The sequence below is a fragment of the Rhinatrema bivittatum genome, chromosome 12 (genome assembly GCF_901001135.1).
Source record: "Rhinatrema bivittatum chromosome 12, aRhiBiv1.1, whole genome shotgun sequence".
Lineage (NCBI taxonomy): Eukaryota > Metazoa > Chordata > Amphibia > Gymnophiona > Rhinatrematidae > Rhinatrema > Rhinatrema bivittatum.
The window spans coordinates 51,077,973-51,092,512 of NC_042626.1; the positions used below are offsets into that span (position 1 = coordinate 51,077,973).

The window sequence follows — 14,540 nt, forward strand, 5'->3', positions numbered from 1 at the left end:
AATTGCACAGAGTGGCAGTTACTACCCTTAAGTGCATGGGGGTAACCTGTATGGAGCTGCAGTTATTACCATAAGCAAATTGCTGAGCAGACTAGATGGACCATTTGGTCTTTTTCTGCTATCGTTACTATGCAGATTTCTGCTATTGTGCCAAACTAGTAACAGTGTCCATGAATTTTTAAATTAAAGTAATAGGATTGGCCCTTCCCATTCGAGTCTCTGCAGCTTTAGGTTTGCAAACGTTTGCTGCCGCACAACTGCAAGTACGTTCAGCCACTGTAGTGAAACTCGCAAGCCAACTTGTGGTTTAATTAGTTCGTTCCAATTACTAGTATAACTGGTCAACTTTTTTTTTTTTTTTTTTTTTTAATTTGGATAACTTAGTCATTAGATGGCATACCTTATTCTGGATACAAATTTATAGATGAAAAAATTAAATATTTCAGGACATTTAGGTTTAAAACATGGCCAGCGATAAAACCAGTTTCTTACCCTCTAGTTCCTGAACAGATAAAACACCATTTAATAAATGAGCTTTTCTCTGGATGACCTAGTTCTGGAGAGAGTGGATTTAGTTATGCACAATTTACCAGGATTATAAAGACTAATAGTTACACATTTTAATTATCTGGAAAATGAGTGTTACATTATGGAGGTAATGTTTAGACATTACAGTGCTCATGCCTGTGTTAAGCACTTTTGGTGTCTAAGAATTCTTATGATCATTGTCCCGTCTATGAAGAGCTTACATTCAGAGCATGAGCACAGGGAGGTTGACTAAAGCAGAAATTGACTCGGGATTGCGATTCATAACCTGCAGCTACTCAGGAGTCATGCATATAGGTATACAATTTTGTATATAGATGCATGATAAAATAACTTTTTATGCTGTTAGAACACAAACTATGTAATGTATTCTTTTGATTTTTGTTTTTATGTAGAGCAGAATCTCTTTAGAGGTCAGCCCTACAATGTCTTTCCACAGGTAGCTTGTAGTTCATAGAAGGGGCCAGCAGATGTCAGTCATGTTTGACAGGAGCTCAGCTGGGACAGAGCTCTTTTATACAGGGTAGCTTGAACGCTGCCTGGTCTTCCTTTCTCACAGGGTAAAGGTAAATCACAGGGTGTGCCATACGGCAAGTGGCTGGGTGGGGCTTTAATTTAAATCTTCCCGCTCCTGCAAGTGGGCCTCCCATCCCTTTTTAAAAAGCAGGGGGAAAAGTTGTAATATGCTCAAACTAAATTTTAAAAAAAAAAGTTAAGCCTTACTATTTTTATCTTATTTTTTTTTTAATAAGCTGGCCTGATCTGCCCACTTCCTACTGGTTAGTCTGTAGGAACTCCTACAGCAAACTTGCCCATGGCGCCATGTGGCAATTCCATACCCCATGTCCCACTCCGTCAGGAAATTGTAAATGTGCCAACTTGGCAGCAGGCATGTGGATCTCCCATCAAGCTATCAAGAACAGAAATTCAGTCCCAGGACAGTACTTCTCTCCTGTAAAAAGGAACAGGGGAGATTTGGTCGGATAAAGCTTTAAACTAACTGGCAGTTCCTAGTCCTAATGTTCCATGCAGCATTCTTGGTTTTAAAAGTCTGATTTGTGAATCTTTTTGTGAAGGTCTGCACCATGGTAGGGCTGGCGAACTGTTGTGAAGCAGGGCAGTGGATGACAGGGAAAGGGAAGGTGAAGGTTTTGATCTCTTGAGTGTTAACCACAGCTTTAGCTATAGGAGAACATGTTAACCGTTTAATTTATAGCAGCTTTGTAATATAGCCAACCCACAGAATATCTTCCTTTGAAACTCCTCTTCCCTGGAGATTTAATGCTATTAATAACATGAAACTATATCTAGGACTACTGTCGTCCTGAATCAGATAGCAAAAGCACAGATGCCCTGTGGAGGATGTGGATTCAGAGAGCATTCACCGTCCCTGCTGGGGGGAGGGAGTCCCATTCATTGTGGAAGGGTGAAACCTGGATTTAGAGCCCAAGACTGCAAGGTTCTAGGAGGAGTCCTGGTGCATGATCTTGGGCTGAGGACTGTAGCTACAGTGATTGGGTTGAAGGAGTTGGGAGGGGATATGAAATGGAGGAAAAAATCCCCAAGTATCTGAGAATGAAGACTCATGGTGCCCACTGGAGCAGAAGGAAATAGCTGAGCCCAAAAAAAAAAAGCAAATGTAAACTGTGTCTGTGCTCATTCTACATATCAGAACATAAGAAATTGCCATCCTGGGTCAGACCAAGGGTCCATCAAGCCCAGCATCCTGTTTCATCAGTGGCCAATCCAGGCTTAAAGTGCCTTGGCATTTGTTATATGCTCTGAGCAATCAATTCAAGGCTTTATTGTGACCAGGATCTATACACACATACTGTATCTAGTTAGAGGAAGATGTTAATAGTGTCGCCATAGATTAGGCTGTAGCTGCCATGCAGTGACCTAATCCATTAGTCTTCCTTCCCTTTGTGTATGTTTAATGCTCCTCTGCTTAACACCATGCAGCCAGTCCAGCTCTAGGAGGCTGGTGCAGGGTACCTTGGGTATTGACAGCATCCATACTGCTTTCCCCTGGCAGCTCTTTGAGAGGACCTGCAGACAGTATGACAAGCTGCGGAAGAGAGAGGCCTTCCTGGAGCAGTTCCGCAAGGAGGATATCTTCAAAGACAACTTTGACGAGCTTGATAACTCCCGGGAAATAGTTCAGCAGCTCATCGATGAGTATCACGCAGCCACCCGTCCTGACTACATCTCCTGGGGCACACAGGAGAAGTGAACTTTAGCACCAGGATGGGCCCTGCAGTCCAAGAAGCACTCTTCGTTTTCTCACCTTTTGTATGGGGGACAGAACCCATCATGTAAATACCTTTTTTTGTTTGTTTGCTGATCTAGAACTGTGTTTAAAACACATGCAGGGAGAAGATGAACAAGCTATTAAGTGGCCCAAAGCTTTTAAGCTTTGTGAGACTTGTTTGGCCTGCCTGTGAAGAGGGCTGCTGGAGGGTAGGGAGTTCTCCTAGTATCTTGACATGAAAGTAGGGACACTCCAGAATCGAAGTCTTTATTTTGCTCTTGTGATGCTGTTTGTCAGTAACTTGCTTCTTCGAAGAGTGATTTGATATTTCAGTATTCACTAAATCAAAATCAGAAGTGAGGAAACTTGTGTTTTTAGTTCCTCTTCCGTCTCCGCATCAACTAACTCACATTTTCCCACAGATGAACATTTTCTTATAGAAGGAGCTTATGTAGTTCTGTTACAGTTGTACATAAGTGCTTCCAAGTGTATGCATAACGTATAGCTTGGCCCACCCCTCTTCCTCTCAATGTCTCTACAAAGTAAGCCTGTCCTTGGTCCTTCTACCTGAAAATGTGTGCTTCTACATGAAGGATTTTCTCCAAAAGATATTGCTGTCTACATGGCATCCACTCAGCTATCAAGTATTCAAACTTTCTTCCATCCACTTTCATCTGCCTTGTACCAAAAAATGATGAGGGGTTTGTTTTTTTTTGGTATCTAGGCAAGAAACACTAAACACACCACAAACTCCGTGAGGTGTCGCCCTCTTTGTGCCTTCATCTTGCTCTGCATAATATCCACTTGTGTTTGTCAGGGGGGCTTTGTCACTGCCAGCAGGCAAGTGTTTACCCAATATTATTTGATTTCTAGCATATTTAACTAGCCCTGTGTGATCTCATTTTCACTCTAAATTATGGAAAATTGTATGTACTTGGTCTTTGCAAAGTGCAGTTATCTCTTCCTTCCTAAAACAGAAATAGCATACTGCAGTGCATTTTCTTTGTCATGTTGTTGCTCTTGCCTTTAGTTAAACCTGGCACTTATTTTCAACCTGTAATAATGTGCTTTGGCCTACATTATGGATAAGATTGCAGTAAAATTTCAAAGAATTTTCCACTATAGAGAATGCAGTTTGTAAGTCACTGAGCTACGTTTTTAGAGTTTCATTTAACAGTATGGTGAAGCTTGTTTATTTTCTGTAATTATTTGATCATTGCCCTTGATAAAGGGTAGCCCATGCACAATGGCGAGGAAGCAGCCAAATGGAAGAAACTAACCAGAAGGGTGGAAATTGTGGTGGTTGCACCTCGCCAGAAGGTTACCAGTGGGCTGCTCTCAGCTGCCTTCTGTGCAGAGAAAAACAGTCGGCCACTGCCCTCTTTACTTCTAACAGTACAGCACATGAACTGCCTCTATCCCAGTTGAACTTGCAATCTGTGACTCTACTTATTCTGTAACTCAATGTGAAGAGGAGGCCACATCTCTGCGCTCTGTGCCATTGCCACTTCCCAAAAGGGGGATGGGACGTGCTGATGTCCTTGCAGCAAAATGTGGACACTTCAGCAACCCAGCCACCCTTTTCAAGGTGCGAGAGCTCAGCACCTTGACAGCCGCTAGGAGCTGACCAGTCAGCCAGTCTGAAATTTGGCCATGGACCTCCCCTTTAACTACTTACAGCAGCCTTTGATGTCTGTAACAGATGAGTACAGTGCAAGACATACTTGGGGGGGGGGGGGGGCGGCATGAGTTCATATTGACAAATTCCTCTATTGAAGGGATCATTGTGTTAATAGCCACCAGAGTCACATCAATGCCTCTTACTAAATAAGAACATTGTCACATGTTTGACAAACGGTGGTTCAGTATGCAGCAGTAACAGGTACCAAGGCATGGGTAGGTAACTCTGGGCCTTCGGTGTCACAATCAGGCTGGTTTTCAGGAAATTCCCATGACTGCAGAGAATAAATGTGTGCACTGCCTCCATTGTATGCAAATATCTGATAACTATTTGTGTTAGATATCCTGAAAAGCAGAGCAGTTTGCATCAGTTGAGAATCAGAGTTGCCTCTATATGTACTAAGATGTACAGGGATCTTCTAAAGCACCTATGACTTTCACATTCAGTAGTGGAGGGGTTTTTTGTAATTGCCACAAGTGCATATTCTCCTTCCACCCTCATTGCCTTCAGTGGAACAGTCTAGTTACTATGCCACTGTGTGGGCATGCTTGTACCAGAACATGGAGTTAAGGAACACCCCCAGCTGCCTTTAACATGGCTGTAAGAGCTGGCCTCAAGTTTTATTAGGGCAGGAAAACTGTAAAGTGAATGTTCACACTCATCTTGTCCAATTACCACAGAGCACTAGGAGTCAATTTATCAATCAGATTGCTCAGTTGGTTAACACCTTCTCCCGCCTCCTGGCCTGTAATTCTGCTGCAGTATTGGTATATGTGTTGGAATGGCAGCTGGGCCATGGGTAAAAACTTTCTCTGTAAGTAGATTTTTTTTTTCTCCCTTAAATAAAACGCAGAAACCAGATAATAAAACCTACAGTTTTGGTAGCAACAACGGAAAGGATCAGAAAATCTCTAAATACAAGTTTTCTTTTTTCAGTAACAGTCATGGTGTCCCTTTTAAAGCCTATCCATGTATGAGAACAGCAAAGATAGGCAATAAATGTATCTAATGTATTATGTCTTTTTTATCAAGCACTAGTGTCAGCTCTGCAAGCTTTATCCTTGTCAGTTAGTCATTTCAGGAGACCAAGTCTCAGTCTGTTTCATTAGCCATGCCCCCAGCTCCATGCAAATGTGGAAAAATACAGGCTGTAGGTTAATTCATTATTGTAGCCAAAATAAACACGGATAGTCACATAATATGAAGAAATGCACCTGAAAAGGCCCAGCAAATATAAAGTGAGCCTGTGACAGCAGAATCCCTTACGATCTGTTTTGGACTGTAAGAACCTTTTTTTCCCTTGTCGAAATTGGTGGGTATCACCTGTAATGTAGTCCAGTGTACAGGAATATCCACTACAACACAGGACAGGTAGTCCTGGTTTGAGAGATGGAAAAAAACAAAACAAATTGCAGCTTTATATTCAGCAATGGAATCTTTCAGTGGGTTTTTATCCTGCCCTTCTAAGTATTAAAAAAAAAAAAAAAATTGCAGACAAGCAGATCCACAGAGGAATTAGTACTGTCTTAAATGCATTATTGTGCCAGGTAAGGATATGTAAAATAAATTTTAGGATAAGGCCTCACCTCTGTTCCAAAGCAAACATTTTTGTAATGTTTTAACCCTTGATATACAAATAGTTCAGGTTTTACTTTTAAACACCAGACCCTTGCTGTTTTACTTTCTGTTCAAATCAAGAGGAGGCCCTCAGTACATGGGGGAGGCAAGTCATTCCCAGGGACTGTGTGGGGGGAAAACAAAGCACCATTTTATATTATGTTTTAAATACAACTTGCGAAAAGGACATGCATAAAAAAAAAAAAGTTTGTAGAGGACTGGTATTGATTTTGGATTTAATTACTTGACTTTCCAAGTCTGTGCTTGAAGTGAGCCCCAGTTCAGGTAGGTAGGTCCCTGCCCCAGAAGGCTTAACAAGGTCATGAGAGGGCTCAAACCCTGGTTTCCCTGATTCTCAGCCCGCTGCTCTATTCGCTTGAAGTGATAGATGAATAACTGGCATGGACTGTTTCTGGTGTAGATGTTTACTGAGATTGATTCAATAGTTGAGTGACATTCAGATATTAATAAAAAAAAAAAAAAGTTGTTTCCAGAAAAGTGACACTTTTTTTGTATTTTTCATAGTTGGATAAAGTAGTATGGTTGAACAGAAATAAATCAAAGAGAAATAAACGTATAGGATGATACCTTGTTGGATTAACCTAATCGTTTTTCTGACTAGCATTTAGGAGTTACTCCTTTCATCGCATCAAAACAAAATGAGAAAAAGCTGGGAGTTGTACATATAAGTGAATTCACTGCCTTGACATGCCCATTAGTGTAATTCCTACAAGCTAATCAAGAGATGTATTAGGCCAAGAGAGAGGCATCACCTTGTTTTTTATTGACTCGTATTTATTTCAGCTGTCTCCAGAAATGGGACTTTGGTTCAGCATGATAGCCTAAAATTGTTGTAGGGTTCCTTTATCTCATCTATTTATTTTTGTTGTATTAACTACTATGTTTTCTACATTCAGCACGAGGTTTGGCCTTTCTCTTTGATCGTGTAATGCCTGAATGGCCTTTCAGCCAGAGTTGTGGTTTCTCCTTTGTTCTACTTTATTTAGCTCTGTAGGCCCAGCAGTGAGAAGCTAGCAAAGGCAGCTCAATTTATTATTATTTTTTTTTTACTTTATAAATTCAAATTATGCAAGCATCCACTTGAAATAGAAATACAAGACCCTTCTTCCAGTACAAATAAAAAAAAACCCCCAAAACAATGTCAGTCTTCAATTAGCCCACAAATAATGGGGGGCAGGAGGTTAAGAAAAGAAAAGCCATTTGACAGTTTAGCAGCAGAGAGGAGCAAAAGGCAACATAGGTGCTGGCTGCTAAATGTAAACAAACACCCAAATTAACAGCATTTATCTGGTATCTATATTTTTTCCTTCCACAAATTGTTTAGAATGAAAAAAAAACAAAACTGTGAGGGTTCAAAAATAGATAGGTAGCTTGTTAAAATCTAATAATGCATTTAACAAGGAAAACAAACCACAAAAGATGCACCTAGCAGTAATACCTCCTGGTTAACTTCCAAAAAATTTTTTACATCACTTTTCTGGGGTTTTTTTGTTTTGTTTTTTTAAATCAGGATATATCCTAATTTGAGCACCTAAAATCCAGCATCCTTATTGCGAAAATATAGTCACAAAATAGTCCTTGTCTGTTCAAACACAAATGAGTGAAGCTCTAGATATTTCCTCCTCCCTTGTTCTTTCCAAAAAAATGTTAGATTCAAGGAGTCCAAAACAGGTTCAGCAGGCAAATATTACATTTTATTAATGGGAGAAATAGCATTTTAGGGCATTCTGAGCTCCTCAGTCAAATAACGTTTAAACAAATAAAAAGGAGATGCAATACACATCTTGCAAAAATTTATAAATCTCAGATGCAAATGCATATAACTATCAAAGTATTCAATCTTATGACGAGCTTATCCTGGCCCAGGGAAGATGTACTGAGGCCAACCGATTAACCTCTCCTGAGCTGCAAAAAAAGATTCCTGATTCTGGAATAGTTCCTGCATTTGACTAAGAACGGCTCCAAATGAGACGCTGAGGTGGTGGGAAGTGAGTACTGACCAGATAGCAGCAAGACTGTCTCAGGCTTCTCTAATGGTGGAACATACATGGATTAAACATTGGGAGAGAGGAGCGGACGCCACCCATCCCATCCTGCCCCAACGCCAAACTCACCCCCAGAGCTTCTGCAGCAGAGAGAATCGAGCAAACCACTGTGCGCCTCTGGTTGCATTCAAGCCTGGATTCCTCTTCTGCCGATGAGGGGGGGGGGGGGGTGATCCTGAGGCCCAGCCTGAGAGATACATCAGCCCTGGAGCTGGGAACCAGCCCCTCCACCTTAAACACTTGAAGAGGCCTCATCTGTTCTACAGGGCAAGCAAATCCAACAGTGGGCAACTGGCGACCTAGGAGGGTGCTCCAATCTACAGGAGTAGCCCTTACCCTGCCTTTATATTTCCTGACCATCGAGGTGCGGAAACTAACAATAGTTCATGAGAAGAAATGGTAAGACTGGCAGGAGTTGGAATTTTGAAGGCTGGTTCAAGCCCCCATTTTAGCCCCTGGCAGCTCCATTTATGACCCCCCCCCCCCCTTCCTTCATTATTTAGAGAAGGTCAGCGCCTAGGTCTTGAGGTTCATATTTTATGCATATATGAATGGAAATGGAGAAAGGTTAAAGCTAAGGAGAATGAGAATTCACTTCATATTGCCTAGAAAATGTATGGAAAACTTTTAATTAAAAAAAAAAAAAGATTAGAAACAGTTGGAGTCTTTTGGAATTATTTTGTTTGGTATAAGGTTTAAGTAAATCCCACTGTGATAATAAAATAACAATAATGCCAATTAGTCAATCATTGGCTAACTTTATTTTGAATCAAAAATAGACCGCTTATTAGCAGGTGGAGTAATAGAACCTCCCGCTGCTCAGGAGATTCAGCCTCCATGGAATACATGTGATAGTCTGACAAAAACTGAGTAATCTCTGAGCAGATTAAAAAAATCATAATTGTTCTTTAGACCCTTACTTGATGACGGGTTCTTTGTACTGTTGTAAAGATCAGTTTTCAGTAACAATTCAGTCTACACTTAACTGGTCCCTCAAGACTGATGTATACCCTGATTCCTTGAAAAAGGCAATTGTTAGGATAGTTTTGAAACAAGAGACTCTTCCTCAAACTAGTGCTCAAGCTATAAACTGGCTAATCTCCCAACTTTAGCAAGGTGATTGAAGATGCAGTTTATTAACAACTTTCATTTTTAGATAAGACCATTTTTATTTTTTATTTTTAATCCTCATCAATGTGGGTTTAAAGCTAAACATAGTGCTGAAACCTTGCTTGTTTCTGCTTCTGATTATTTCTTTGTCAATTGGATGCCAAGCACGGGGTTGTAGTTTTGTCTTGACATTTCAGCAGTGTTTGATACAGTAAATCATAATTTATTGCATCGGCTTCTAGACGTGGGCAGGTAGTGTACTTGCTTGGTTTGTTTCATATTTCAGGGTAGAATGTTTCAAGGTGAAAATAGTACTGGTAAATTGAAAGTGGGTATACCTCAGGGAAGTTTAGCACTCACTTTGTTTATTTCTCTTTTACTTTTGTCAGGTTTTCGATGGGAGAGTTGTATTTTTTTTAAGATCTATGCTAATGATATTTAGCTCTCCTTTCCCATGGAATTGATCTCTCAGATGTTTTACAAAGTTGTTAATACACTTAAGATAATCCAAATTTGGATGAATATAAATCAGTTATTCCTAAATGTAAAAAAGACAGAAGTGATAGTATTTCTAAAGGGTTTTATGATTGATCATGTCCAGAAATTCATTTAATGCTGATTTCATGCAGAGACCAGATCTGTAACTTGGGTTTTGAAATGGATTCTATTCTGACATATGCTGAGCTGTTAAAATGAGCAGTGAGATCTGGTTTTTATAAACTGACTTTTAAGGCACTTTAGTTTTAGAAATATTGGTGCTGGCTTAAATGTTTTGTTTTATTATTATTATTCATGTAAAGATGTACACTGCTTAGACCATACCTTTGTAATAGGTGGTATATAAAACTTGTAAAGGTAGGTGTCCCTCCAAATGATGAAATGGGTTATTACATTTTTTCCCCCCCAGTTTTGCTTTATGGGATGGCTATCGCGTTCAAACTAAGCATTGTATGGTTGTAGTTACTCCTACCCCCTAAGTAGTTTTCTTTTAGCATGTGAGGGTCTTTTTCCATGCATTTTCTGATTGCTGTAGAAAAACTCCTAGACCTGCTACTTTCAACTCCAGGGCAGCAATGGGACTCTTTACCCCCCTCTCCCAAAAAATACTTTATCACTGTTTTATTCTTGCAGTCATGTTTAGTGCTGAAGGAGACTAGGATGCTTTCTAGCTTGACCCCAAAAAAACCCCTCTTTCTCTAGCGATGTGAGCCCTGAAGAACTGAGCTATCTGGTTTAATGGCTAAAATAGAACCTCTTCGATGGTGAAATCTCATTGTGATCTAGTAAAAGGTGCTGAAACCTACACTGAATCCAGTTTTTGCTAAGACCAAGCTAGAAAAGTGATTTACTGTAAGTTAAAAGGAGTTTTCAGCAGCAACGTAAGTTATTAAACTCAATGCTTTAATTTTTGGGTTAGAGCTGTGCTGCTGCCATAGTTCTGAAAGCAGCACCTACCTGCTGTATGTATTTGTTGTAAAATTGGGAGCAGAAGAGGATGCTTTTTCAGAAAAAAGTTTAATATTGGGGGGGGGGGGGGGGGGGTTTGTCTCGAAGTATTTAAGTTTCTTTAGGGAGGGAGGGCAGAAGGAAGTGGTTGATGGTTTGGTGCAGCTGGCTTTGCAAGGTTTGTTGGAACAGTTCTGTGGTTAGAGAGGAGGCGTTGAAAGCTGGTCCCTCTTGCTTGTGAGTTGTTCTAACTTGCAGTGTAATTTAAAATCTCAAATGAATATGGAAGATGTCCAGTGGCGTAGAACACAGCATGACCCAAGAAACCTAGATTCTCTTATCCAGCCTGCCCTCATCATATCACAATAGTATCATGGGTGTTGGTTTTTACCATGACACTTTCCTGGGAAAAAAAAATGGTCATAGATTGTGAATTGCAATGTTGTCATGAACCAAAAAAAAAACTGAGCCCTACCTTACTCTTCTCGTGCAACAATGCTGGATTAGAAAATATTTAAAAATCTTTTGTACATCAAAGCAGCTGTAAGTAGGAGCGAACAGGCTGTCCATGTGTGATCTAGGTTCTAAAAATGCATAGAACCTTTTTTTTTTAGTTCTCCCTGCAAGGGTTGGTGCATGCTGTTCTGTCTTTTCCTTTGCAAGCTTATGTATGATCTCTGCTCCCCTTACTCTACCCTGCTGCTAAAACTATGGGAGTGGTCCAAACCCATCCTCCTGACACTGCAGCCATTTGTGTGTTCAGAATATCTGCAGTGGCTGTGTATGTGATGTGTTTATGCCAGGGGTCTTCAAGGCTATGTAAATATATTGGCATAGTGCTTGTGGGTATCCTAAATACCTGAGTGGGGGTGAGGGGTAGCAGGCCAGGATTAGGAAAATGGGCCCTGGCAGCTTTCTCTTCCTCATACATTTTTAGGTCTATCAGTTGTTAGAACATGCCCCCCCCCCCCCTTCTGCTGTCTGTTATCAGGTGCAGCTAGTGTGGGGTTTTCCTCTGTGCAGTAACCGAAACATGGCTTAAGCCCTCAGATACAGCTTTAATAAACCAACTACCTACACAAACCTATGACTTCTTCTCACTCCCGAGACTGAAAAAAAGAGGAGGGGGCATCCTTCTGGCTACCAAAAAAAGCCTTAACTTCTCCCAACATCCTTTCAGCTCTAACTCAAAACTGGAAGTCGGCTTCTTCACCTCACAACATCTTCAAATCCTTCTTGTCTACGCCCCCCCGGGACTCCTAGAAGCAGATGTCTCCCCCCTCCTTGAAATCACCACCATGCTCATCAACCTGGATACTCCAGCAATCATTTTAGGAGATTTCAATCTGCACATAGACAATCCCTCACCATCTAACAGCTGCATAACACTCATCACAGCCCTGTCTGCTATGGGATTCCAACAACTAGTCAACGAACCCACACACAAAGCGGGTCACACTCTGGACTTGATTTTCGTCAACAAGGGCATTACAACTACATCCAATTTGAAGAACAAAAAGGTTCCATGGTCAGACCACACTCTCATCTCTACCTCATTCACGCTGGAAAAATCCAACACTCCCTACTCCCCCTCTCCTTCATTCCACTACAAGAGGCGATGCTCACCAGAAGACCTTAACAACCAATTGGTCTCACAGCTACCCCTATTAGACCTCACCGACCCGAACACTGCCATTCGCTCCTGGAACAACATAACAGAAAACATAGCCAACAAGCTCTGTCCTTCAACTACAAAAAGATCTCACACCAATGCATCCAACAGACAACCGTGGTTCACTAATGAACTCAGAAAACTAAAACAAAGTTTAAGAAAAAAAGAAGCGACTTGGCGCAAAACCCCTTGTGACATCACCATTTTTTCATACAAATCCACACTTTACCAGTACAAATCTCTCACCTCAAAATCAAAAAAAGACTATTATGCATCTAAGATTCACAACCTGGTTTTTGACGCCAAAGCCCTCTTCGCTTATGTCTCCAGCCTCACTCAAACCATTCCGCGAGAAATCCCAGGCAACATGGCACAACCCAAAGCGGAAGAACTCGCTCAGTTTTTCCAAAATAAAATCACCAATCTCTTAACACAACTGCCTTCCAATACAGCCGACCTCCAGATATATCAACAACCTGCCCACAAAAACGTCAGCTTAAACACCTTTGAACCCGTCTCTTCCACGGAGATACAAACCATCCTGAGAAGAATGAAACCTTCGTCTCATCCTGCAGACCACATCCCCTCCAAACTTCTTCTATCTATTCCAGACACAATAGCCACTTCATTGAAAAATATCATCAACTGCTCTCTAGCCCAAGGAACCTTCCCAGATGATCTTAAAATGGCCTCAATCTCACCGCTCCTAAAGAAACCCAACCTAGACCCGAAGGACCCTAACAACTTCCGCCCCATAGCTAACCTCCCATTCATCGCCAAGATCATGGAAAAACTAGTGAACTCTCAACTCTCAGATTTCATCGAAGACAACAATCTTCTCTTCATCCCACAACACGGCTTCCGTAAAAATCGAGGCACAGAATCCCTCCTCACTTCGTTGACAGACCATATCTTACTGGGCCTCGACAAAGGAAACTCTTTTCTATTGATCTTGTTAGACCTATCAGCAGCGTTCGACACGGTCAACCACACCATCCTCTTAAACCAGTTATCGTCCATAGGAATCTGCGGCACCGTCCTATCTTGGTTCAAAACCTCTCTCAACAACAGAGGTTACAAAGTTAAACTCCAAAACAAGGAATCCTCAAGATTTGACTCTGCCATAGGAGTCCCACAAGGTTCTTCATTATCTCCGACTCTATTCAATATTTACCTGCTTCCTCTTTGCCAACTTCTCACTGACCTCAATCTAAAGTACTTCCTATACGCAGCTGATATTCAAATCATCATCCCCGTCAAAGACACATACTCTAAAACTCTTGACTACTGGGAATCATGCCACCAAAAAATCAAACAACTTCTCAACAGCCTTCACCTCATCTTAAATTCCTCCAAGACAGAAATCCTACTCATCTCTCCCGAGAACAATACACCTAACATTACTCTTCCCACCAACCTACCTACTGCACAAGTTAGAGACTTAGGAGTGTTATTGGACAACCGGCTAAACTTCAAGGCACACATCAACAAAACAACCAAAGACTGCTTCTATAAACTCCAGGTTTTGAAAAGGATAAGACCTCTCTTCCATGCTCAAGACTTCAGAACGATCATCCAGGCAGTCATTTTTTCAAAATTAGACTATTGCAACTCCCTATTGCTAGGTCTGCCTTCTTCCTATTCCAAACCATTACAGATGGTGCAAAATTCAGCAGCCCGACTACTAACTGGCACAAGAAAAAGAGACCACATATCTCCCATCCTGAAAGAGCTACATTGGCTACCCGTATACTTCCGTATCATGTACAAAACCATATGTATCATTTTCAAAACTATACATCAATGCACTTCCCTCGATCTTCAATTTCCTCTACAAGTATACAACTCGACAAGACCTACCAGAGATGTTTATAGAGGCACACTCCAAGTTCCCCCTGCAAAAACGACTAGACACATTACCCTAAGAGATCGCGCCACCTCCACAGCTGGCCCCCTTCTGTGGAATTCATTGCCCACAGATCTCAGACTGGAACCTTGCCTCCCAACTTTTAGGAAAAGACTTAAGACTTGGTTATTCAAGCAAGCTTTCCAAGACACAATTTAATGACACAATCCAAGGACACAACCCAAGGACTCCTCAAAACATTCAGCCATTAATCATGCCATTTGTACATAACTTGTAATGTGACT

At 41.2% G+C, this 14,540-nt stretch overlaps 1 protein-coding gene across 2 annotated transcripts in view; it reads left to right on the forward strand.

Annotated features, from left to right (window-relative positions):
* The window catches only part of TUBG1 (tubulin gamma 1), a 56,257-nt gene extending 49,679 nt beyond the window's left edge, over positions 1–6,578 (forward strand). For both annotated transcript variants that reach the window (XM_029573304.1, XM_029573303.1), the window contains one exon: positions 2,582–6,578. In XM_029573304.1, the coding sequence (XP_029429164.1) occupies positions 2,582–2,779 (198 nt within the window). In that variant the 3' untranslated portion in view covers positions 2,780–6,578. The remainder of the gene's footprint in view (positions 1–2,581) is intronic.
* The last annotated feature ends 7,962 nt before the right edge of the window (positions 6,579–14,540 follow it).